At 40.3% G+C, this 26084-nt stretch overlaps 1 protein-coding gene across 1 annotated transcript in view; it reads left to right on the forward strand.

Moving 5' to 3' along the window:
* Window positions 1–26084, forward strand: part of COL19A1 (collagen type XIX alpha 1 chain) — a 314993-nt gene that overhangs the window by 235382 nt on the left and 53527 nt on the right. The window contains exons 17-30 of the mRNA XM_046006085.1: window positions 4632–4676; window positions 10550–10612; window positions 15580–15615; window positions 16779–16814; window positions 16908–16961; window positions 17612–17665; window positions 19101–19154; window positions 19829–19918; window positions 20787–20831; window positions 20936–21013; window positions 22587–22622; window positions 22716–22769; window positions 22865–22918; window positions 24296–24337. Coding sequence (XP_045862041.1) covers window positions 4632–4676; window positions 10550–10612; window positions 15580–15615; window positions 16779–16814; window positions 16908–16961; window positions 17612–17665; window positions 19101–19154; window positions 19829–19918; window positions 20787–20831; window positions 20936–21013; window positions 22587–22622; window positions 22716–22769; window positions 22865–22918; window positions 24296–24337 — 741 coding nt within the window. The remainder of the gene's footprint in view (window positions 1–4631; window positions 4677–10549; window positions 10613–15579; window positions 15616–16778; window positions 16815–16907; window positions 16962–17611; window positions 17666–19100; window positions 19155–19828; window positions 19919–20786; window positions 20832–20935; window positions 21014–22586; window positions 22623–22715; window positions 22770–22864; window positions 22919–24295; window positions 24338–26084) is intronic.

The following is a 26084-nucleotide window of genomic DNA, read 5'->3' on the forward strand; positions in this document are numbered from 1 at the left end:
TTTTCAGTACCTATCATGACCAGTGTTTCTGGCTGATAACCATTATCCTCATCCTCAGCTCCACAAAGGAAAGGGCCAAGTGTGCCATGATGAGAGAGATGCGTGTTTTCACTTGGCAGTGACTTCACACACCCACCCCCATCTATTTTGGATACTGAGGTGGTTTCATTTTGCAATTCATTGCATGCCTGATGGTCTGGCTATAGCATATAAGGAGAGTGGGGAACATGAGAGAAATTTTCTTGGAGATTAAATGATGGCCATGTTTTGAGACCTATAAAGTGATGCTCCAAGGTTAAAATAATCTCCCCTTTTAAATTGGCATTGATTTATGTAATGTCTGCACTTGAGTCCTGGACCTCAGCAACTCAGTTTCCAGGTGTGCAGCCTGGATTCTGCTGAAGCAGCCCCCCACCTCCTTCCTCCATGGGAGGGTGAGCAGCAGGCGACCAGACACTCCTCCTCCCCATTCTAAACCTGAAGAGTCCACAGTTCATTCCCTCATCGCAGGAATCCTCAAAGGCCATGGAATTGTCCTGTGGTCCCAGTACAGAAGCTGGTCTTTTCCCCTATGGTTTTCTGTATGTCATCTGGAGGGAGAAGCTTAGGCATACAAAAGCTTCTCCCCTCCTGGCACAAATCACAAAGGGAACTGGGTGGGAGAAAAGGAAGAAAGGCAAAGCGAAAGGCTCAGGAGTAAGGTTGGGGAGATTCTGTGCGTGTGTTTGTCGGTATTTTTGCATGCCCACTTGAGGCTGCAAAGAGTAAAAGGTAGAAGCTCGCCCTCTCCATTACAAAAATAATTTACAAACCGCTGCTCCCACTCTGTAAGATTGTTTGCAAAACAAAGCAACAACCCTGAGAATATTCTTCCCCTTAAGGAAATCTGCTCACAGTCCAACAAACTGCTCTTCATTGTCCCCAGCTCTGGGGATTTTAATAAAAATTTGATAGGCTCTGTCAACTGCTAAAACCATCAGATCCAGAGCCTCTCGCAACAGTCTAGATGGGGGAAAAGCGTTCTCTGTGGAGGGCCACAATGGGAAATTTTATGTTTGATGTTGTTTTTAAAGATCCTCCTTGAAAATGCATAGTTGCGCTCTCTCCCATCGCCACACTCGTGCAATTTGCAGAGAATCAGGCTCCGCAGCGGGAGCTTGCTGCTCTGCCTCCAGCAACCAGTTCTCGTGCTCACTCTCCGAATTGTTGATCCAAAAAAACCAATTTGCTAACCAAATAGTCTATTTTCCTTTCAAGTAGCAAATCATAACTTCATTTCAATATCCACAGACAAGAAAGGACAGAAAAATCTTTCTCCAAAAAAAAAAAAAAAAAAAAAAATCAAGCATTCAGAGTCTTTCCAAATAGTGAGTTAAACCCACCCATGGCCTAGAAGTGAAGTGAAAGCTTTCTTGGGGACACTAAAGGCAACCTTCTGGGCCCAGAAGTTTCAGAAAGAAAATTTAAATCCTAACTTCCTGTCTCTTCCTCTTTGTGAACCATCTCCTGTGGTTCAACCTATCCATGTCCAGGTACATCATCTTTTTTCAGAGAATACCATCTCCAAGTCAAATGGAAAAGCTTGAGTCTTCCCACTGGCCTGACTAGAGGTTTCAAAGTTCCACTCGTCATTGCCCACAGGAGAAAAGGGACATGTTCTGACATCCCAGATTCTTGAAATGACCAGGCAGACCAGCAGCCCCATTCCACAAGCCTCATCACTTCCGGAGAACATTTTAAATAAGCACATTTAAAACCGTGTGACTATTACATTTATTCAAAAGGCATATAAAAACCCATTAAATTACATGGCACCAATGTACACATGACCTAGTAAAATTAGAATAGTATCTATGGCAGAATGCCAGATTCCAGAAACGCAAGGACTATGTCTCTTATTTCTGTGGAGCCAAGTAGTTGTCTGGTACATTGAGCTTAGAGAAAATAGAGAGCAGAATCTTACATGTCAATACCACTGAAGTTCAAGGTCAAATCTGCCTTGAGTATTGTTAGCTTCAGAGTGGAGAACAGCTCCAGAGGTCAGTGAGGATCCTTGATTAGACGGGTTTTCTGGCCTAGCTATTGAATGAAGCAAACACATGGGGCTCTGGTAGGCAGTAAATAGCCCTGCTTTCTCTCTGGGTGTGAAAGCTACCAGAAAAATCAAGATTTTAGAACAATAGAGCATGTGGATAGAATAATATGAACTGGTGCTATAGAGGCAATTTTTTATCCCAATTACAGCATCTCTAATATCCTGTAGGTGTGCAGGGGTGTGATGGAAGAAGGATCTAGACCAAGATGCTACGTTGTAATATGCTCTCACCCAAATGTACTTTGGATACTCTTCTGCTCTGCAATTCAAGAGCATGAAGCTTCCCAATCCAAGAACATCTCTGGATAAGTCATGCTGCAGACCAGAGCATGTTCCTTCTTCCCCCCTAAATTTTCTACCTCAAACACAGGCAGGGAGAGGTGCTGATGGGTTGTATACACTGACAGGAATCATGCCCAAATGGCTAGTATTTTTAGGACATGCGTCAGATTTATGTTTTATGCAGGTTGCCTCTAAGCAACCTACCATTTTGTAACTGCTGATTCTTTATGTATGTGTGTATGTCTTACAGTTTCACATCTCATTTTCAAATATGTCCTTGTAATAATTTACAGCTCAGGATTTTGAGAATACAATTTTTATTTTCAATTCAGACATCTCAGATCAAAGTTAAACGGGAAAAAGGAGAAATATCTGTCACAAGACCAACAATAGCAGCAGTTATGAACTACTTATTTTTGATTGGATGAATAAATGGAAGGCATATTTAAAATGTCAAATTTTAGCAACAGTGATTTAAATGCGTGCCTCTGTATATTTTTGTGGCTTAAATGTTCCTCTACTTTTTTCTACCAACACATAGATTTTAATAAAAAAAAGTTTGGTGGGAAAAACACATAAATTAGAATTATAGGTTTATTTCCTCAACAAGTATTTATTGAATGTTTCCCGTATGTGATGTACTGTGTTAGGAATGGGGCATTCTTTTCAAGGTCAACATGGGGTTATATTCCAGTGCAAAAGGTGCAAGATTCTTTAAACAAACACAAAAATAAAGATATTAGTAAGTATTATGAAGTAAAAATACAATATCCAATGAGAATATATGAGAGGGGAACCTGTGTGGGAGACCTGCAGGAACTTCCATGAATGGCGTTTTATCACAGTTGAGACCTGAGGGATGAGTAGTTGGTACCTGGACAGAAGACTGAGGACAGAATGGTGATCTAGAGGGTGAAATGGGAAGGACTTTGGTCTATTTGAGAAGCTAAAAGAAGGCTATTACAGCTGAAAATTCTGAGGGAGAACAGAGGCCACCATGATCCTGGAGAGGGAAATGAGTTTAGGTCATGTGGGATTTTGATGGCTTTGTAATGGTTTAGAAAAAAGGGCCTCCGAATGTCTTAAAGGTGTTTCTCTGAACTTATATAGAAAATGTAGGTGTGTGGAGAGCAAGAGTGGATTATCGAATGCCAGTAAGGGAGCTACTAGAGTAGTCCTGGCAAGCCATGATGAGCGAAGGTAGGTAGTGTGAAGAGAAGGGATTTGAGGAACAGAGGCAGCTGGGCTAGATGACTGGACTTGAGAGGAAAGAGGAGAGTAGTCTTAACAATGATACCCAGATGGAAGAAGGAAGACTTCTATGGATGGGAGAGAATGAATTCAGATTTTCTTTCTTTCCTTGATTTTTTTTCTAATTGTAAAATGAAATTACCATGCATTTTAACAAGTAACTATAGAGATAGATTAGGAAGAAGCCAACTGTTATTATCCCACTTCTGGATAAATGCATGTTAACGGCATGATGTAATTCTCTCATCTTTCTCGCTCATATATATGTGTATTGTTTTCATTTTTAAATCCAGCTTTGAACTTGTTGAATATGAATTTTTTCTAGAATTTCCAAGTGAACACATCAAGTAGAAAATTAGATACATGGGTCAAAAGTCAGAAGGAGATGTATGCTGAGTTTATAGATTTGTCTTTGTGTGGATGATGCCTAAGCCATGGGAGCAAAGAGTGCCCAGGAGAAAATGTTGAGCCGCAAGAGAAAAGGATCTGGACAGAGTCCTAAGGAAATCTAAGGTTTACCCATTAGGTGAGGGAGGAAGTGTAGAGGTCAGAAAGATAGGAAGATACTAGGAAAGTGAGTATTGTACAAGTCAAGAGCATGGCAGAACAGCCAAGAGGTTAGTTAATGGATCATCCAATATAGTGAACAACAAAGATATCATTAATAATAATAATGTTACAGTGGACCTGTTGGGGACCAAGAGCAGTTTCCAGGCATTAATTTGGAGTAGTGACAATTTGCCTTTGGAGGTGTGATATTTCTCCTGAATCACCTCCTCGGGGGAAGTCACAGAGAAGATAGATAGGGTCTACAAAGTTGGAAGTTTTTCAGGAGTATTTCACAGAAGGTGAGAGAGGCAAAATTGATTAACATGGTATTCATCAAAAGCTGTTACTAGAGCAGTGTTGCCTGACTATATTTTAATGCGGGGGCTGAATGTGTTAAAAATAAACGGACTTTTTTGTATATATACTTTTTTTTCCTTTATTTTTTCCCACCTAGGGAAACCTTGGTGAATATGAAGCTCGTGGCCCAAAAGGAGAGAAGGTAATCAGATTTTTCCAAGTAAATAAAAATATCCAGAGTTTTACACCAACATATCCGTTCCCACATCAGGGGCTATCCCGCTGCCACATGGGCTTGCATCCCTGGGGAGGCCAGCCTTCAGTGGGCAAGAGTCTCCCTGCCGCTTGTCCAGTCATCCGGATTAGGCACTGAGAAGGTCTGCTCCCCAGTGAGGACCATTAAATAGCAGCTGGCTGGCTGCCAGGAGGGGAACACATCTAGGGGAAATAGCTGCAACAAGGCGAATGAAATTAAGATGCAAGCTTCCATGCATAAAGCCATGTTTCGTGAATGGGTGTAGGTGGCAAAAACCATCTGAAGACCCCTTTAGCAAAATGCCTCAGGCCTAGGCTCCCTGTTTTTGTGTCTTCTTAAGTACCCAAACATAAGCTGTCCTGAGATGTTTTGGGGGTGGGGTTTTATAGTGTGCGATCATAATTTAACCAATTATTTCAAAAAATAGTTTTAGGGGCACCTAGGTGGCTCATTTGGTTGAAGCCTCTGCCTTCAGCTCAGGTCATGATCTCAGGGTCCTGGGATTGGCCCCTGCATCGCATCAGGCTCTCTGCTGAGCAGGGAGCCTGCCTCCCTTCCTCTCTCTCTGCCTGCTTCTCTGCCTACTTGTGATCTCTGTCAAATAAATAAATAAAATCTTTAAAAAAATAGTTTTAAAATTAAAACACTGATGAATTTCCATGATGTTCTCACCAGCATCTGTCACCAGTTTAATTACCTGAGGCATGAAGCTGACAGATTCACTTGCCCACTCAGAAAGATGTTTCGCTCTGGTTTGATTCTGAAATCGTGATGACCTCGGATTCAGTGGGAATGTGCCATTGTCAGGAAAAAACAATGCACGTTAAATCTACCGACAGAGATGAGTAGGTCTGAAAATACTCTGAGGGAATGTGGCCTGTGAGTGCTACTTTCATTCATTCACCCAGTAAAAATTCTCTCGATTGAGGGCAGGGTATTTTGACACGAATCCAAGAAAATATGACTTTTGTGCCTCATAAATCAGTGCAACCAATCTATTCAAAAGATCCTACGTCTATCACCAGAAAATACTGCTAAAAGATAGTCTCAACAGAAACTAGGAACTTCTTTTAGATTGGCCATTGAAAATGAAATTTTCTGCCAAAAAAGTAAATAAAACCTTGACATTCTTAAAAAGACATTCAAAAAATACTGATTATACAGCAATAATAAGGCACGTATGTGTCTGGGATTTTACTGCTAGGACATTAGCGTTAGCTTCTGTAACCAGATAGCTTACAGAATTTCTCCACCACCGTAACAAACACATTACATTTTAAGCAATTGCTACAGCGCACATGCAGGCTAACGAGGGAGAAAAAGCCACAGAGCTTGTCACATGGGACAGCTGAGCAAAGAGTGTTGTGGCACTTTCAAAGTATTTAAATGATGATTCATTTATTGAAACAAAACAGCTGGCTTCTGTTTTGCTCTGTTCATTAGGAAGCATGTGTTACTTAGGAATTCCTAAGACCTCAATGATGAGAAATTTGATTCTGTAAAACAGGTGTATTTCAAACTCTAAGGACCTTTTCTATTGCTCAAAATCTTTTCTAATTGCTTCAGAATCCTAAGTGGAATTAGAAAAAGCCGGCGGCATAACTGTTCCCTCCTCCCACCCAGAGAAATAACCTAGAAGAGTCCATAGGGAACTTGATACAGTACCTGATATAAAGGTACATATGAAATTATTTGTAAGAATTCTAATTAATGGGAGAAGGACTCCGCCAAGAAATAATGCACAAAATAAACTGAAAGACAAGCACAGCCCTTGCTGGGAGAATGAAGTCACCTCTCCCTATACATAGGTACTAAGCGGTTAGTATCTGTTCTGAATCAATACATTTGTTTTTTAAATTATAATGCTGTTCATGGGTCACCATAATAAGAATTTAAACCTCCTTCATGCTGTCTCGCAGATCTTTCCTTGCAGCTTTCGTGGACCCTGGTGCTTCTGAACCCTGGCTTCTCATTGGAATCTCTTGCAGAGCTCTTAGAAATGCCAGTGCTCAGGCCTCACACCCAGAGACTCTGATTTGGCCTGGAGCCCATGCCTCTGGTTGATCTGGTGTCGAGTCCGTACCGCTGTTATTTCAGACGGCTTCAGATGATTCTAATAGGCAACCCGGACTGGGAACCGTTAAATGGTGGAAAGAACGTTGGCTCTGGGGTCAAAATTGATTGTACCATTAACAGCTGTGTCTCCTTGGGAAAATCACTTCATTTCTCTGAGCATCAGTTCCCTTGCCTGTAAAATGGGCATAACTGTGTCTACACAGACTTGATGGCAAGACTGAAATCAAATGAGATGAGACAAACTTACCAAGAAGCACAACAGCTGACAGATATTAAGCCCACACTACAGACTTGTTCTTTTCTAGTCATCCACTCCACACTTTCTTTCTTCTCATGAAGTCTCACTTCTCTCTCTTTGGTATTAATACCTGTTGCCATCCTTTACAGCTGGTCTTATTCGTCTTTGTGCCTCCCACCACAGTTTTGACAGAGAGGGACTCAATTTACATGGTTGAACAAAAGATTTCATCAGAAGTACAATCAACCCATGAGTGACTTGTTTTTGCTGTATAATATATCCCTTCTCAGCCGACCATTTGGATCCCAGAATGACAATGAAGCACCCAAGTGCACACAAACAGCAGGAGAATCTACACAAAGGTCACTCCTGGCTTAGCACCCTCACTCTGTCTCAAGAGCACTTAGACACCAGGAGGAGCACCAAAGAACACTAGTGCCTATAATGGTGGATGGCTGGCGAGACCGTGGCAGCCACGGGACCAGTCTGCCAGTGTGGAAATGATGACCTCCTCTCTGTAGTTTTCCTGAGACTGGCAGCATGTGGTGTAGGAATAATATATTTGCAAACTGGTTAAGGAGAACTGCTCCTTTATCTAGACAGTGGAATAAGGTGGCAGAATATCTAGGGACTCCTAAGGAATTAACAGGTATCTTTCGGGGCCGACTGTCAGAAGGAAAAGATGTAGCCTCAACAGCACAGGCCTTTCAAATAGCATTGAAAGTGTCAAATTAAAGGACAGCCATTCCTGAAGCTGAGTAAATTCATCACTTGTCTTGCAGCTCATACCCACAGTGATAAATCACTGAACATTCATTTTAAGTATGAAAAACAACTCGTGTGTCTAAAATTCAGATATGAAATGCTTTTGTCTGCAGAATTTTATATGAGGGAATAGGTGCCTAAGATTTCCTCTAAATCCAACCTTACCCACGTACCACTCAGAGATGGACCAATGCCTCTGTTGGGTCCTTTTTCTACATTTCAAAGGAGACTTGTTTACCTGGTTCAAACATACAACAGCTATGAATGTAATTATTGTTCATCCTTTTCAATCCCCTGCTCTTTCCCTTTGGTATCAGGCAGATGTGATTTTTGTTTTTCTTTAAGATTTCATTCATTTATTTGACAGAGAGAGATCACAAGTAGGCAGAGAGGCAGGCAGAGAGAGAGAGAAGAGGAAGCACCTCCCTGTTGAGCAGAGAGCCCGATGCAGGGCTTAATCCCAGGACCCTGAGATCATGACCTGAGCCAAAGGCAGAGGCTTAACCCACTGAGCCACTCAGGTGCCCCCAGATGTGATTTTTATAGTAATCTCTAGACCTCTTTCCCTGAGTTCTCCTTTTTATTTTGCAGATCAGTACAACTACCAGGCATATTTTTCCTTCACACCTATTTATTTATTTATTTGAGAGAAAGATTGAGATCACAATTGGGGGTGGAGGGGCAGAAGGAAGGGGAGAAACAGATTCCCCGCTGAGCAGGAAGCCAGATGTCAGGGTCCATCCCGGGACCCTGGGATAATGACCTGAGCCGAAGGCAGACGCTTCACCAACTGAGCCACCCAGGCGCCCCGCATTGGGGATTTTAATACCAGAAGAGTAAAAGGAAGGCCACTGTGTACACCCTAACACTCAGACAAGTCTAGTTGTTTATTTTCTTTCTAAAACCAACAGCAATTGGCTTTTTAAATATAACCATCAATTTCTCCCTCTTCTTACTTCGGATAGAATTGATCATATCTAGAAAAAAATGATTTCTGCTACAGTTGTGTTAAGTATAAGACAGATGATGGTACACTAGACGTTTAGATGGTAGAAGGAAGGTGAAGTGCTTATATTAATAAAATAATTTTACAAAATATATTCCACAAATATAAGGATCCAGAAGAATCCTTTGAAAGCTACAACCTTGTTTATCAGTTACATATGACAAGTTCCATCTTCTTCTAGTGTAAAGTCACAAGATACTGATTTTGATAGCAATGTGGAAATAAGTCAGCATTTGTAGGACTGTAATAAATTTTTACCTGAAGTACTTTGGGTCAGCTGTTGTTCGAGGCTTCAAAATAAACAGATAAACACATCCATAGAAGGGGACAGAAATGTAGATATGCACTTCAGCCTTGTTCATAATAAAGAAAAGCTAGAGACAACCCAAATGTCCATCAACGGGGCTTGGATAAACCCTAGTATTTTAACATTATATGGTGCTATCCAGTGGTTACAATGAGTGAATAGATCTCCGTGTATCAATACAAGGGATATTAAAAAAAATCTTGAGTGGAAAAAAGCAAGTTATAGGATAGAAAATATAAAATAAAGCTATTTATGGAATTTGTTTTAAATATTCCAAATAATGTATTGTTGATGATTACATATATGCAGTAAAAATGAAAAAATACAGAGTGAATATATAAATACTACATTTAAGAGAGTGGCTCCCTCTGAGACAGAAATAAAGGGGAAAATACAGGAAGTATCTTCTTTGTAAATGTATTTTTTTCATTTTGGGTGCCTGGTACACAGAGGTTTGCCATATTCTGCTTTATGTTTTCTGTAGTTGATTTTTTTTTCAAAGTAAAAAATATACAAACTATTGTGTGAGAAAGGTATATGCCCAGAAATGCAATGGTGAATATCATTTTGCAAAAATGCTTTTTGAGGTTGGAATAAACCCAACATACCTAACTTCTAGTGGTGATGTTTACTTTAACCCTCAAGTATTCAAGGATCTTGGTAGATGCTAAAAGAAAGCACAATGCTGGGACTCCTCCACAGTCTGATTTAGTGATCCTACTTTCTTTCTGTCGTATTATTTCTAAATTGTATTTTCTGAAAACACTTTTTATATGTCACATACAAACCCCTCTTCAAGATCTCTGACCAGAATGTCAGCCATTCCTAAGCTGCTGTTACCACATCAACAAGAATGCCTTCTTTGTCCACAGTCATTTAAGTGATCACATAAATGCTGGCAACAGCTGAGAGACTCACTTTTCTTTCTATGGCTCCCCCACTCCACCTCCCCCCACCTAAAAAAAGAAAGAAGTGTCTGAGATCACAGGCATCTGGATTATTGTGACAGTTCAACAATCTCAAATCTTTAAGAAAAGAGGAGGGTGAGCGCCTGGGTGGCTAGTTGGTTAAACAATCTCGTGTCTTTAAGGTCTTTTGTAAAACAAGACACAACTGTAACTTTTTCTTCTCTGGACATCTTTTCTTGAAAAATAATTTTGGTCTCACATTAATTTTAAATATCATGACACATATAATGGATTTCTGAGAGGCATCTCAGAAATCCATGGAATGGATGCTGAAGGCATCGCAGAGTGCTGACAAATACATTATTATTCTAACAGTCTAACTAGTTTCACGCTGTCTCTTGGATGATAGTAGATAAATTCCACCATGGGTAGGAGCACAAGCCATCGCTCTGTAGTGGACAGTCCCAACAGTACTCATCTGACCTCATGCAAAATCTCTCTTCTGCTTTTTCTCAAAAGGGTGAAACTGGACAACCAGGATTCCCAGGGTCCATTGGCCCTAAAGGTCAAAAAGGAGAATCGGTAAGTATGAAAGCTTTTAGGGCAAAGGAAGAATATTTTTTAAAAAATAGAATTAAAGTATTTTTCCAAATCACTTCTAATTCCATGAGCCTTGTTTGCCAGCCCCTGCCTCGGCAAACACAACAGATCAGATATTTGAGCAAGTTCTTATGCAAGGTGAAGTCACTTAGTCTCCTTTTTAACAATGAGATACGTAGGCTGTTATCACCCCTATTCTTCATAGGAGGCAACTGAGGCCCAGAGAGGTTAACTAAGTTGCTCTAGGTCACACAGCCAATTAACCAGAGAGGTTAACTAAGTTGCTCTAGGTGACACAGCCAGTTAGAGCTATGAATCCCACTTAAGTGGGGATTCTAGTACATAGGGTCTAAAAATTACGAAACCGCCCTGCTATAACTAAACATTGTGGCTATAATAAATAATAAAGTCAATATATCAAAGAGTGGGGCTAATATATCCAAAAAATTAGAACGGTATATCTGCTTTCAGTGTATTTTCTGAATCTTTTTCCTTCCTTGGTTTTTATAAGATAAAACTAGCTTCTCAAGCCACTTTTTAATATTACTGAGGCCACTTTCTTTCCAGACGTAGTTCTTGTGGTAGGAGAAAACCTAGATCATCATTGATACTCAAATCAGACCACCTAAAGAGATCACATGAATCCTAGTTAAAAATAACTTTATTTAATCCTGCTAAAAAACAAAAACAACCTACAGCAGCCCATAAGAATCAGCCAGAATTAGACTTAATGTTTTATCTTTATTCAAGAGTGTAATACTTTTTAAAAATCACCTTTCCCTTTTTGCTTGCCAGGGGGAAAAAAGAACATTGGTATAGCAGGGGTAGTGAATGCAGAGGTCACAAAAATGCCTGTGTGTCAAACGGGAGCAGTAGAAGAAGCATTTGATATTACAAAGCCAATATCTCTGCTTTAAAAATTAGGCTTGTTGGGCAAGGAGAGTAATTTTGCAGGCAGAGGCAGACTCAGGGCTGTCACCCGAGTTCCCCAAGTTGTCCTGCTTTCAGCGGTCACGCTCACTCACCGTTAGTGTCTAGTCCAAGCTTCCGTTTCCACCTGCAGCACATGGCCCTCTTTAACAGGGCTTCCCGACTTCATATTTCCAAGGACGCCTGAGAAACTCCCATTCCGCAAAGCCAGCCCTGTGGTTGCTGCCCCTTCCACCTGCCTAATTACTCCTGATGCGCCTCATTTGTTGGCAACTCTTACCGTCGCCTCGCTGCTTCTCTAGGTCTATACTGTCTCCCCTCCAAGCTTGAACATTGACTCTCACCTCTTTTTTTTTTTTTAAGACTTTATTTATTTGACAGACGGAGATCACAAGCAGGAAGAGAGGCAGGCAGAGAGAGAGGAGGAAGCAGGCTCCCCACAGAGCAGAGAGCCCGACGTGGGGCTCGATCCCAGGACCCTGGGATCATGACCCGAGCCGAAGGCAGAGGCTTTAACCCACTGAGCCACCCAGGCACCCCTGGCTCTCACATCTTAAACTACACGGGACATAGGGCAGACCCAGACTGCACATTGTCATAAATCCTTCTACCAGAAAGACAGGAGGAGCAGAAAAGGGGAACTTCCAGTGGTTTAAGAGCAGTGTTTCCCAAATGTGGAATGTGCACTTGACTCACCTGGGGCTCTTTTGAAATGCAGGGTCTCATTGGATAGGACTGGGGTGGGGCTGAGAGGCCACACTTCTCACTAGTTCCCAGGTGATGCTCATGCTGTTGGTCCAGGGATCACGCTCTGAGAAGCAGGGGTTGGAGGATCTCACAGCTCCTAGGAAATCACTCTGGCTTTCTCTCCCACTGAAGGTGTCTGGGGGCATGTCGCCTCCCTCCCTGAGCTTATCTTTGGCCCCACCTGCCTTACCCAGGAGAAGCAGACTGCTTTTCCTTTTACCTTTTCTGCTTGCCAAGTCCCTCTTAATCCTTTAATGATTCCATGTCCCTTATTCCGTAGTCCCACCTTGTGCAAGGGGGATAAATTCAAAGACCTCCAGTGGATGCCTGAAACTCCCAACAGTACCAAACCCTGTACAGATGACCCTGAACAACGTGGGAGTTAGGGCATCAACTCCCAGTGCGGTCGAAAATCCGCATAAAGCTTTTAAATCCCCCAGACTTAATTACTGATAGCCTACTGTTGACCAGAAGCCTCACCAATAACCCACAGTTGATTAACACATATTTTGTATGTTATATGTATTATATACTGGATTCTTACAATAAAGTAAGCGAGAGAAAAGAAATGTTATTAATAAAATCATTAAGAAAAATACCATTTTACTGTACAATAAAAAATCCACATGTACGTGAACCATGCAGTTCCAACCTGTGTTGTTCAAGGGTCAAGTGTGTATGCTAGGTTTTCTCATATGCATACAGACCTATGAGGAAGTCTATTTTATAAACTAGGCACAGTATGAGATTATCAACAATAATAATAAAATTATAATGATATGCTGTAAAAAACTTTATATGAGTATGGTCTGTCTCAGAATATCTTATACTGTACTCACCCTTCTCCTTGTGATGATGTGAGATGATAAAATGCCTGCGTGATGGGATGAAGGGAGGTGAATGACGTAGGCCTGGTGATGTAGCGTCAGACGACTACTGACCTGATGATTTGTCGGAAGGAGGGTCGTCTGCTTTCAGACTGCTGCTGACTGTGGGTAACAAATCATGGAAAGTGCAGTCACAGAAAAGGGGGGAACTACTGTGCATCTCTGCCTGCCCTCCTCTCTGCCCCCCACATAAGAGAAACATTTTTTTTACATTATTATATAGAGCAGTTTAGTGCTTCATGGTCTCAACCTTTCTATTCCACAACAGAATCTGGATGTGACATGGTAAAATAACCAGAAGGCCCAAAAAGAGGAATAGTTTTTATCCAATTTGAATTCTGAACTACTTGGGCTGAATGGCAATTTCTCCCCCACAACTGGACATTTAAAATATGACTACATATGTCACATATTAGAGCTTAGAGTTATGGATGAGTTTACAGATCAAGAAAGAGGTGACCGGATAGTAGTCATTGGAGCAAGAACTAAATATCAAGTCTTGAGACAACAAGGATCCTGGTTTGGTTTTTTGTTGTTGTTGTTATTGTTGTTGTTTTGTTTTATTTTGTTTTGTTTTTTACTTTAATCATGTGGCTTCACAGTGGTTCTAAATAACCATGATATAATATCATGCTTATATAATATATAATATATGTAATCATACAATATAAGCAGTGCAACATAAGCAAAAATAAAGTTATATAAGCAATGTGGGCCACTGCTCCTATCTAAGTAACATCATATCTTCTCTTCAAAGTCAAGTAGAATTTTTTGATTTAAGGCTGAAAGACAAGATTATAAATAAAGCCCTGATCTAATGTTTAGCAATTAACCGACAAAAGAGATTTAATCATATTGGCTAGATACGGGACATAACAGAGCAGGCTAAGTTGTGCTAGGTAACAAATTAACCCTGAATTTTCTGTGGCTTACTGCATGAAAGGCTTCCTCTTGCTCATGCTGCATGCCCAGCGTGGTTGGGTCAGAAGGAGTGGATGCTGACATCCACTGAACTCAGGTACCAGACTGATTACCACCAGGTAACTAAGCTTCTGGAGTACATAAACCCTCCCCATCGCCATGCAGGGAAAGTTGGGACTGGAGAATCATGAACGGGCTTCTCCTTGCCTCAGCCTGCAAGGAATACATGTTACTTCTGCTCACGTGTCATTGCCAAAACTAGCCAGACGGTCCCAGAAAAGAGCAAGGGTGCGGGGAAATATGGGAGAAGAGAGTTGAGCCCTGAATCCCTAGCACACAGGACATGAAGTGAAAACCACAGGGATTCACTTACTAACCACTTACCTCCCATTAGTGACTTGTTTAGGGGACTCACAGTCCCTAAGGGGACCTTTAAGAAGAGTATTATCTACCATCTGGTTCTCACACTTTCTCTTGACTTCCCTATGCAAAAGGGAAAAAAAAGTTTAAATACACGGTCTCCATCTTATTGTCAATTCACTCAATTCAAATCAAAAGTAAATCAAATTACATATCAAATCAGACTGAACAACCAAAGCCCAAGACTGACGTCAGGCTGTCTAGGTTTAAATCCTGAGTGACCTCCCACTGGCTATATGACCTGGGGGAATCATTTAACTTCTCTGTGCCTCATTTTCCTCATCTGGAAATAGGTGTCTAGTCATATGTACTCCAGTGACATATAAGAATTAACTGGAACTATGATTAGATCAGTGCTTGATCCATTATAAGGATTTAATGTGTCTCAGCTATTATTGTTATATCTGCATAATTGAAATTCTCTAATTTAATAAACTTTTACTGGGCATGAACAGAGTACACCAGAAATGCTGTGATAGTCAAGATGAATTATATCCCTACATTCACAGAGTTAGAGGCAAGATAAACAAGGAGACATAAAGTGGGTGAGTGCTATCTTAGGGGAAATAACTCACAGTTACTCAGAACTTTTCGAATCTCTTTCCTCACGCTGAAAATGGGACCATATCTTCTTCACAGCATTGTTGTGAAGAGTAAATGAAATCGTGCCCATGTAACTTCAAGAAGAGAAGCGTGTGTGTGTGTGTGAGAGAGAGAGAGAGAGAGAGAGATCATCTCTGTGAACCATGCAAGAGAAAGCTTTGGCCTTGGGCAGAATTCCAATTTGTTCCACTCAGGATTCTCGAAATAGTATTAGCATGATTAACTTATTGTTCACTAGGGAATATGAAAGAGTTTTTTAATTAATTCTCAGATGCTTCCTTTAGACTGTGCAAGCAGACTGTGCGACATTCTGAGTCATTTTAGAGGCTGCTTTGTGACAGAGGTCTGATTTTGGCCTGCAGGATTTATCTATATCCAGTTTTGGAGAGTTTCTTTCTCAAAGTGTTCATAATTGACTCTGTTTTCTGCCTATTTTCCTAGGGAGAACCTCTTACTAAAGGTGAAAAGGGAGATAGAGTAAGTAGATGTTTTATCGCTATCTCGGGTTTTCTACTCCATTGATTTCTATCTCTCTGATTTCTCAAATGTTTACTTTGGAGTCTAACAGGTTTGATAACATAAGCTCTCTGAGCATTTTACATTTTCCTCTGTGAATTTTGACTTATTTTAATAATGAGAAATTTAAACCTTGTTAAGTTTCATCATATGATGACCACTTTGCCATTTGGCTTAAGTATTGAATATATTTTTTTAACCATTTCTATCTGATTGGATGTAAATATTTTGAAAGCTGTACATTTATGATATCTAAAATACAAAATTAAAATGCAAGATACAGTTTTTTCAAAAATTTGTTAATGACACAGATTTAATTTATCAAACAAGATGATTTTATCAAAAGGTTCAATAATAAGTCATGGAAATAAGAAAAGCAAACTCATAGTAGCCAATATTGTCCTCTTTTGTGTAACCTTAATTTTTTTTTCTGTTTTTTTTAAGTACCTATATCCAATGGTAGAATCATCATAATATCAACTTAAATTTCAATCTTTCTTTTCCCCCTTCATCTGAGGTTTTAATCCTCTGAGATATAAGATTAGCTGGTGGCAAGTCATGAAAATGTCATCTAAGTGGAGAATGCAGTGATTGCTAATGAACTATGGTGATTATAGAGTCAAAGTGATACTGGGGGAAAAAAACTGTTTTAAAGAAGGAAATCCTGAAACCAACATTACACTATATGTTAACTAACTTGAATTTAAATGAAACAAAGAAAGAAAATAAGGAGCCACTGTTCACTTCTTAGCAATAAATATTTTTAAAGATTTAGTTAGTTCTTTGACAGAGAAAGATCACAAGTAGGCAGAGAGGCAGTCAGAGAAAGGGGGGGAAGTAGTCTCCCTGCTGAGCAGAGAGTCCAATGTGGGCCAATCCCAGGACCCTGAGATCATGTCCTGAGCCAAAGGCAGAGGCTTAATCCACTAAGTCACCCAGGCACCCCAGCAATAAATATTTTAAATCGTGTTTTAGAATGACCTTTCCTTGACTTCATCATGTCATCCATATTTACCCCTAGATTATGTTACTAGTAGACATTAGTAGAAATGCAGATGAATTCCTTGAAGATACTCATCCCCATCTGAGTTTAAACATTACATAAATGGTGATTTTTTTTACAGGGAGAACCTGGGCTAATGGGATCACAGGGACTAAAGGTAATCTCCTGACCTTCTTCATTGCATCTCAACCCAATAAGATATTGAAGATTAAAGTAACCATTTCACTTTCCTTCCCACCCATGTGTTCAGGGCGAACCTGGAGATCCTGGTCCCCCCGGTTTAATAGGAAGCCCAGGACTAAAGGTAATGAGAAATAAATGAGACAAAAGAAGAAATAATTTTGGAGTCATAGCATTTCCATGTAAAACCAAGGGCTCTGCTATGCTACTCGTTTTCTTCAAAAATGTTCGCAGGAACATTATCATGTTTCCATGACAATTTCCCCCTATTGGCTGCATTTATTACATGCAGAGTATTGTGACTTTTGGTTCACAGTAGGGTTTTTAAACTCTTTTTCAAAGCATATTCTTTAGAGTAAAAAGAACGTGAGCAAAACCTATGACCCTGAACTATATTCTTAAAGTGAATGGGAGTCAAGATTCAGTCTCTTAGCCAGACTTATGCAGATGCTTGAGGTCCCCAGTGTGAGATTCTGTAGGAGTGTCCCATGAAAAACCAGCCATCAGGAGGCGTGGGAAAGACTAATGTGATGTATTCCCACCGACGGGTAAGGCAGGTTATCCCGGCCTTGCTTGCTGGTGGGGAAAAACCCATTTAAATGAGAATATGATCAAACTATCTTTATAAGCCCAAAGCACACTTCAGATTTTCAGAAAAGGTAGGATGATAGAAAGCCTATCTTTCTACAGGTAAAGCTCACACCATGTTTTACATATATTCGGCTATAATCTATTTTTTAACAGAGTTGAAAGACATATCGCCTTCTCTTTTAGGGTCCACAAGGACCTGCAGGCTCTATGGGACCCAGAGGACCACCAGGAGATATTGTATGTATAGCAAGTACAGGTGTCTTTGATATGTGGAAATTAAATGTATGGCTTAAAGAATGTCTACATCTTTTCATGTGACTGAGTTATATTACCTTTTCCAAAGACATGGGTCGTCTCTACTATCAAAAGCAATCACACCTGATGTCAGGGGTTATTAGAAAGGCTAGTACCTTCGTATCTTCATATGAGGTCCTTTTGAATATCATTAGCCTAATAAATCAGTTTTTGGAAGTCAAATTAACAAAGTTATCATTTTGCATGTGCTTGTCAGTGTTGTACCACTGGTAACAGAGACTGGAAACATAAAAAGAAATGAGGAAAACTAAGACAGAAAACATGCATTTTCATTATGCATGGCTTTGGCTTAATTCTCCATCCAAAAAGCACTTCTTAAGCTTCTGTTGTTGTTTTCTTGCAAGAGCCTCTAAAAAGAGCTAGTCTTTTGGCTAAAAAGACTTCTCTAATGCCATTGGAGAAGAGTCCACAGGTTGCAGTATAACCTAATTCTAGTGGTCTCATTATTCTGTCTCTGTCTGTCTCTCTCTTTCTCTCTCTCATGTCCTCCAAATATATTTTTCTATCCATCCCCCCAGCTAAGTCTTTTGTTCCTTTGACAACCTCCCTAGCCTGGCCTTCTGACAATTTGGGAGTTAAGACTCACCATCATCCTCACTTGAGCAAAATAAGAGAAATGATTGGCCGTAACTTCTTGGAAACTGATCTCTATCTGGTCACAATTCCAGCACTTTCTATGCAACTATTAGAATCTCTCCTTTTCTCATCATCTTGGGAATAGCCCCATGACCTCCATTCTTCCTGACTGAGTCTCCAGAGGTCTCCTTTTCAGTGCATTTGTTCTCCTTGGCCCTTTGAACACTCATTTTGTAAGCAAAGCTTTTTGTTGCTCCCCCAAGCCATTTACTGAGCCAGCAGAGGTGAACCTAACGGAGAAATGTTATGAAAAGGGAGAAAGCGCTGGTGGCACAGGTGGGGACATAAGTTGTCCAAGAAGTGCGATTAGGTGATAGTGGCTGCAGCTGAGGAAGAGAAGAAAATCAAAAGGGAAAGAGTCACTGTTGCCACACGTAGTAAACATGTATTTTCCTATTTATCCCATCGTCCTTCGAAATCATGATGTGATGCTACCAACCACCATCCTTCCACCTTTCCTTGGCAGGAATAGTGGATGGGGCATTTGGTTCAGTTCTCCCTTATTTGGTTTCTTCTCCATTACATCCAGGTCACTTCACTTGGAACAACAAGCCACATATTTTCACTAATGCGTTTTCCTCTTTAACATGCCCAAGTCAGCCCATCCCCTCATAGTTTGTGTGTTACAGTTCTGTTCTCCCAACAAAGACTCACCGATAGAATTGTTCTTATAATAAGAGATATTCTAATTGTTCTTTCCCATTAATTCTGAAATTTCCAGGGATTGCCAGGAGAACATGGTATCCCAGGAAAGCAAGGCATTAAAGGAGAAAAGGTATAATTTTCATTTTACCCATTTTGTAAATTAAGCAGCTTGGTAGGAGGAAGAAACAGAGGGTCATAAGGCTTTGGAAGAGTGAAGGGAGAAGACAAGGCTGCCAAGACTGTGCAGGGACGAGACAGACATAGAAATGAAGGCATGAGTGATGCCCCCTGGAGTTGTGCTTTATGATAGCTCTCATTCTGACACAGAAACACGATGTGACGAAGTGAACGGACTTACAGATGAAGACCTCAGGACTCAGAAAGTCTGTTTCAAGCTCAGCAGCCAACTCTAGAGTAGATCTAGGGAGTCCCGATCCTTCAGGACCCATTTCTTATTGTCTACATTTCCATGTAGGTTAATGTTGAACCTTTACTTGGAAATAACTTAAAGAAAACATAAATATCATCTAAAGAACTTCTGAATAGAGGCCCTTTACATGCATATGGCATGATACTGCTAAGCTTATTGTCACATGACTTGCCATAAAATATAAATGTATTTAAGATGACTAGACAGTGCTTGACATGATTGAGGCCCTCAGTACATATTGCTGAATGAGTGAATGAATGAGAAAATGAAGTTTGGCCATGATGACAAGTCAAAGCACTGGAAATGGAAACTGCTGCCCCCACACCTCCTGCCACAAACTTGAGCAATGAAGAATCTTACCTTGTTTTCCTCAGGGAGATCCAGGTGGGATTATAGGCCCTCCTGGGCTTCCAGGTCCAAAAGGTGAGGCTGGTCCTCCAGGGAAAAGCCTGCCGGGGGAACCGGTAAGTACCAGCCCTTTTCTCCCTTTCAAGTTCATTAATTACCACTTGGGTGTTCCCAGTTTCAGATCACAAGTAAAGGAATAAGTTGAGGACTGCAGAAAAAGAAATATTCGTCTTGTTCTTTAGGTCAGAGCTCTAACCTCTGAAAATTTGGTGCAGCTGAAGGGCTTTCTTCTGAAAATAAAATACACATACCCATTTTACATGCAGTTTTGAAAGATTCATAGACCCCCCTGAATCTTCTGCGTGAATTCTTTAGGAATCTAAGGAGCTAGTAAGATACACTAGTTTAAATCATAAGGCTTCCTAGGACACTATTTTAAAACAGAACAGTCTGAAATTTTCTTTCCAGAGGCTCTGCAGGGAAAGCCATTCATGGTCATTTGCAGAAAATGTCCTTGTGGCCCAGACAATTTCCAGGCCATAGAAGAACTGGAGAACTGGGAAATCTAAGTAACCAATATGCCATTTCACATGATCTTTTTTTCTCATCCTCTTTTACTTTTCATATGAATTGTTGATAATAAATAGTTCTCATTCGCAGAAGCCTCATTTTAAAGATTAAAATGTCTTTTTTATTATTAAGTTTTTATTTTAATTCCAGTACAGGCAGTGTTATATTAGTTTCAAGTACACAATATAGTGGCTCAACCATTCCATATATCGCTCAGTGCTCATCAGGATAAGTGTACTCTTACCCTCTTTACCTATTTTGCCCATCCCCCCACCTCCCCTAAAAATGAAAGTATCTTATATTTTAAAGTAACTATGCAAAATGAAACATTCTTGAGTTATAACCTCTAAGATGCTTTTAAACTTTTTAGAAAAAAGAAATGTATTTACCTTCTTTTTTTTTTTTTTTTTTAAGGGATTAGATGGAAATCCTGGAACCCCTGGTCCTCGTGGGCCAAAGGTATGAAAATATCATAGATAATTTCCAAAGACTTCATAAGAAAATCCAGCCTGGAATTTCATGTCCCCGGAGCCTTACACTAACAGAAGCCTCTGGTTGTACAGGGTGAGCGAGGACTCCCAGGCGTCCACGGTTCCCCAGGTGACAGAGGCCCCCCAGGGGTGGGAGTTCCTGGTCGAACAGTAAGTGAAATTCCATCAAGTTTTTGAAATCATGTCAACTCCGATAATCAAATAAAATCCAGTGACAAACCTGAATCAGGAGAAAGGAATGAAATGGTCAGAGGAAGAAATTAAAATAAACACGAGTCAGAGGAAAACAACTGATAAGCTTTGAGGTTACATCACTGAGCACAAGGGCAGTGCTGACTGTTTCCTGACAGATAGATACTGGTCTCACAACGGCTTTGGGGTTAGAAGCAGTTATTTAACCCTTTATTCCTCTGTTCTATATATTGAAAAGTACAAATGAGTGTTTGTAAGATGATCCAAATGCCTAAGGTTAGGTTTTATAGATTACTATTTGTTTTTAGTGAGAATAAAATTGAAAGTTGATATTGTAAGTGAATGAAGCATGTCTAAACCAGATGATGTCAAAAATCTTTAAGTAATATCTTCAGGAAGAGAGACTAGAAGTCATTTATAAGAGGGAAGACAGAGCATGGGCAGTTTTGTAATGTGTTTTAGCTACGAAGACTGTGCCTGGTAACAATGGGCTCTGTATGCACACTTGTTGACTAAATAGTAATAGGAGAACTTTTTATTTCTTATGATAAAAGCATAAAGATTCTGGAACAAGAAAGGTGGAAATAAACACTAATTCAAACTGCATTACTTTGGGAAACCAGCCTTGTAATAAAGTTCTCCTGAGAGCTCAAAGAAGGCATAGTGAATGGTTACATTGTGTGTGGCTGATTCTCTGGGGCAAGAATATAAAAGACCATTGGAGATGGGAGATTGAACACAGTAACAAAACAGATCAGGGAATGATTAAAGGAGGGAAGGAGGTTGAAGCAAAAAATTTTAAACTTTATTAATAACTAAGGACCCAGTATAAATAAAAAAAGGTGCAAAAAGTAGCTTTGACAGTAACAGTGATATGAATCTTCATTTTAAAAAATAAGACGGGAAATGTGGATGAGCAGGAGCTGAAGTCAGCTGCTGAGAACCCGGCCGTGTACTTCCCAAGGCTGTCAGCTCCCCTTCCATGGTCTGTGGGAGGAAGCCCTCAGCGTTAGATTCACTGATCATTTCCCAGCCTCATGTTGCTTGTCCCAAATTCCGGTTTGCTAAAGTAGAAAAGAATGACCATTGATGCCTTACTGCCTACTCCTGTCCCCAAACACTGGTTCTGGCAATTTCTTCAAATGGGGAAGTGACTCGAGGTAGAAAGCCCAAAGGAAAGCAAGTCCTGAGCCAGTCACCCTATCAGCAGCCAGTTTCTGAACACATAGAATTTGGGTGCACGGTGTGGTCATGAAGGTACAGGGACAGATGATGGTACTGAGAGAGATAACCTGGGCATCTGAGCAAAATCTTTCTGATGTTTCCAGCAACAGGCATCTGCTTAAATGTTCACCTGCCACCCAAAAGTCTTGACTGACTTCACAGAATGTGTGACTTCACATTCAGGGGATGCAAGGTTGCAAAGCCCTATTGTCCCATAAGTAAATTACAATACATAGCTCTTTATCCCATTTGGATAATTTATGACATTCTTAGAAGAATTCTGACAATTGGGTCTCATTCTACTCAGGGCTCCCAAGGACCAGCTGGAGAGCCAGGTATTCAGGTAAGCTGCTTAATCAAGTTATTTGGCACCACGAATCCAGCTAAATTGCTGAATAAACTGTCCCTGTAAGTAACTGTTTTCCCCCTCTTCCAGGGTCCTCGAGGTCTCCCTGGATTGCCAGGAACTCCAGGGACCCCAGGGAATGATGTAAGGACCGTCTTTACCTCCTCTTCCCCACACCCCGTTTTAATCCACACCTGTGCCACTGTGAAAAGATTTGAACATGATGATTCTGTTTTCAGGGAGCTCCAGGAAGGGATGGAAAGCCAGGTCTGCCAGGCCCCCCAGGTGACCCGGTAAGTCAACAGACTATGCCTGATTTATGTATCTTTAATGCACCCAGAAGCCAAACAGCCTACCAAGCAACTTTTACTGTCCAAACTAATTAAAATGCTCAGTGACTGCTTGGTGATTTTGTTTATCCCCATTATTTTGTAGAGGGGAAAAAATTTCAAGCTGCATCAGCATTTTTTGTGTGTGTGTGATGAATACTTATTTCCTAAGGGTATAATTCAGCTGTACAATTTTGCCCCAGGCTGAGCCTTGGCACATAATGTCTCAATCCCATGGAATATTGAGTTAAAATATATAGGCACAATTTCTTTTCTTTCTAATGCTACTGACTAAATGAATTTCACTTTTCTAAATGAAAGTTTGCAGGTAAGTTACCTACAATATGATACATATCCATTGATTCTGCGGCTTTAAAATGCTGAGATGATTACATTATAAAAACCGACTTGAGTGGGCTCTTAAAAAAATGGGTTTAGGCACTAAATGTGTGTTCCAGAGTTTTATTTCAGGATGAACCTGGCTTTGAGCGACAGCGAAATCCCTTTAAATAGCCTCAGAATCGGCAGTTATAATTTGAGAGGCCATATGGTACATGATATTGTATTAAGAGTTTTGTATGAAAAAATCCAAGTCTGGCCTCTCAATTCTTAAGTCTCACAAATCCTTCTCCCTCCCACACTGGTTGGGCCTTGTGTACCTTTATAAGCTATGTGCAGAGGCATATTTTGGCCTGAGTTTAACTTCACTGCCAAGTGAATCATGTGTGTGCATCATCTAGGATTCTTATAAAGTGTTACTTGGGTTTCCGGCATCTCTCCGAAAGGACATTTTAAGACACGAGTCTTGAACATCGCCTGAGTTCCCTCAGTGCCTCTCTAGCGAATCATGGAAGTCATCTGCTGGCTCTTTTGAACTTCAGTGAGAAAGAACATTAAGGCAGACTCATTCGAGATTTTTCTTTGGCCTGATAATTTGCTTGGCAGAGTGGTAACTTCCTTTTAATAAATGATTTACCTTCATGTATTATTTAAAGCCAAGAATATTTGAGGGTTGGTATAGAAGCTACCATGTCATGAAAGTATAAAATAGAGATAGAGACTCCAAACCACAATATGGGTGTCTTTACATGTTCATCGTAGAGGAATAGTGAATACTTCTCAAATAAATTTAGGAGTCCTGTCAGTATCATATGCCTATTTTGTGATCTGGAACATAAAGCCAGCCATTCTGACAGTGAGGCTCTTAGAAGCCTCATGACAAATCTCACCTAGCATGACACTTTGAGGAAAAACAGCTATATTAGATTGTATGTTTGTATTCTATTATGTGCATTTATGTGTATAAATACATGTATTGGGGTTTTTTCTCCTTACACACAGATTGCACTTCCTCTCTTGGGAGACATCGGTGTCTTGCTCAAGGTAATCTGTTGCTATATAAGAAATTGCGTGTTAATTTTTAGGAAAAATCAGAAAGGAAGTCTTTACTAGAAATTGAGTTAATTGCTTGGCCTGAGCGATTCAATTTTTTAAAAGGCAGAACACCTTTAAGATAGAAAAAGGAAGACATTTTTATGTCTCTCGAGTCACTTGTACTAATCCCTCCAACTCTTCTTCTTTACCTCCTAGTCAGTTTGGGTGTAAGGGGTGGTGGGTGAAGGTCGTAGTTCTGAGATGAGCTACACAAAGGAACAGTGTCATCAACACCCTAGAGTGTCCCATTGAGGGACAGCTTTCACCTCACGGGTGTTTGCGTCCTGGCTCACTACTGTGAAACCTAATCCTTCTCACTTGGACCTACCCTCGCCAGGCCCACGATGAAAACCAGTACAGCTCAATAAAGCGCTAGCTTGCAGGGCCGAACTTTGATGTCATGGGATTTTACACAGTGAGTTATAAAGTTCCAAAGCCAACAACTGCCCTAACACCTGTTACTCTGTTAAATAAAAACTATATCTACTATTCATCTCGTAAGGAATAAATCTTGCTACCATTTTTGTCTCCAATACTACCCTGTGTTTTATTTGTAATGCAGATGTGGGAGAATGATAATGGGATACTGTAAAGTTAGGTATTTGTAATATTTTTTCATGGCATGCTAAGACTGAGTGGACCCAGATTAAAATCTGTCCCTTCACATTATACTCAAACCTTATGTGTCCTATCTATATATGAATGGACAGTGTTTATGAGTGCATACACGCACATACACACACACACACTTGCACTTTTTGTGTATAAATATGATTTGTTTTATGTTCCTAGTATTTAGCCCAGTGGTTTGTACAATGACTTACATAATAGTAGGCAGGCAGGAATATTTGCTGATTTAAATCCAAAGATTCAAGAATTCTGGTAAAATATTTGCTAGATGATTAAAATTTTGAGAATATATATATATGAATATCAATATAAAAATAAGTTACAGGAGGTTTCTGAGACCTTCAAAAGTCAACATTTTCTTATAAGTCAAAAGAGAATATTTGTGGGAATTTTAGGAAGATCTTCTATGCGTTGAGTTACAGTTACATGGCAGGCCACACCCTGCTTTAGTTATACCATCTCACTTAATCTTCACAGAAATCCTGTAACTACTGTATCCCCATTTTATACAGTAGAAACTGAAGTTCTGAGCAGCTGAGTGTCTTCCTCAGAGTCACACAGCTAGTGAGCGCAACAGGAACACAGGAACCCAGGTCCTCATGCATTGTCTAAGGTTCTTCACAAGGGCGGTAATGCTGGAAATGGCAGGACTCTAAGAGTTAAAGCTTAAAGTTTAAGATCAAAACTTGTACACTTCAGCAGAAATGAATATTCCCAGAGGATATATGGCTTCCAGAATAGACAAAAAGACCAAATTAGGCCCTGATAAGAACCAGGATTCCAAAGGCCTCAAAAGGGGCCATAATTGATCGTTCCACCAGGGCAGCATCCCTTTAATGAGGTTCTGGGTCCCAGGAGAGCTGAGGCAAGACACCTCAACTGAAAGTCCCATCAAACTGTATTCCATAGAAGGGGAAAGCAAAGTCCAAATACAGGGACTTAGATTGGAGATTGGATCTATTAGGTCGACCTAACATAATTTTAAATTCTGACCCTATTACCCAATGCATTAAGTCTCCCTCTCTGTCTAGAGTTTTTAGAAAACTTGGTCATCTGCTTTCTGTTT

The sequence above is a fragment of the Meles meles genome, chromosome 5, assembly GCF_922984935.1.
Source record: "Meles meles chromosome 5, mMelMel3.1 paternal haplotype, whole genome shotgun sequence".
NCBI lineage: Eukaryota > Metazoa > Chordata > Mammalia > Carnivora > Mustelidae > Meles > Meles meles.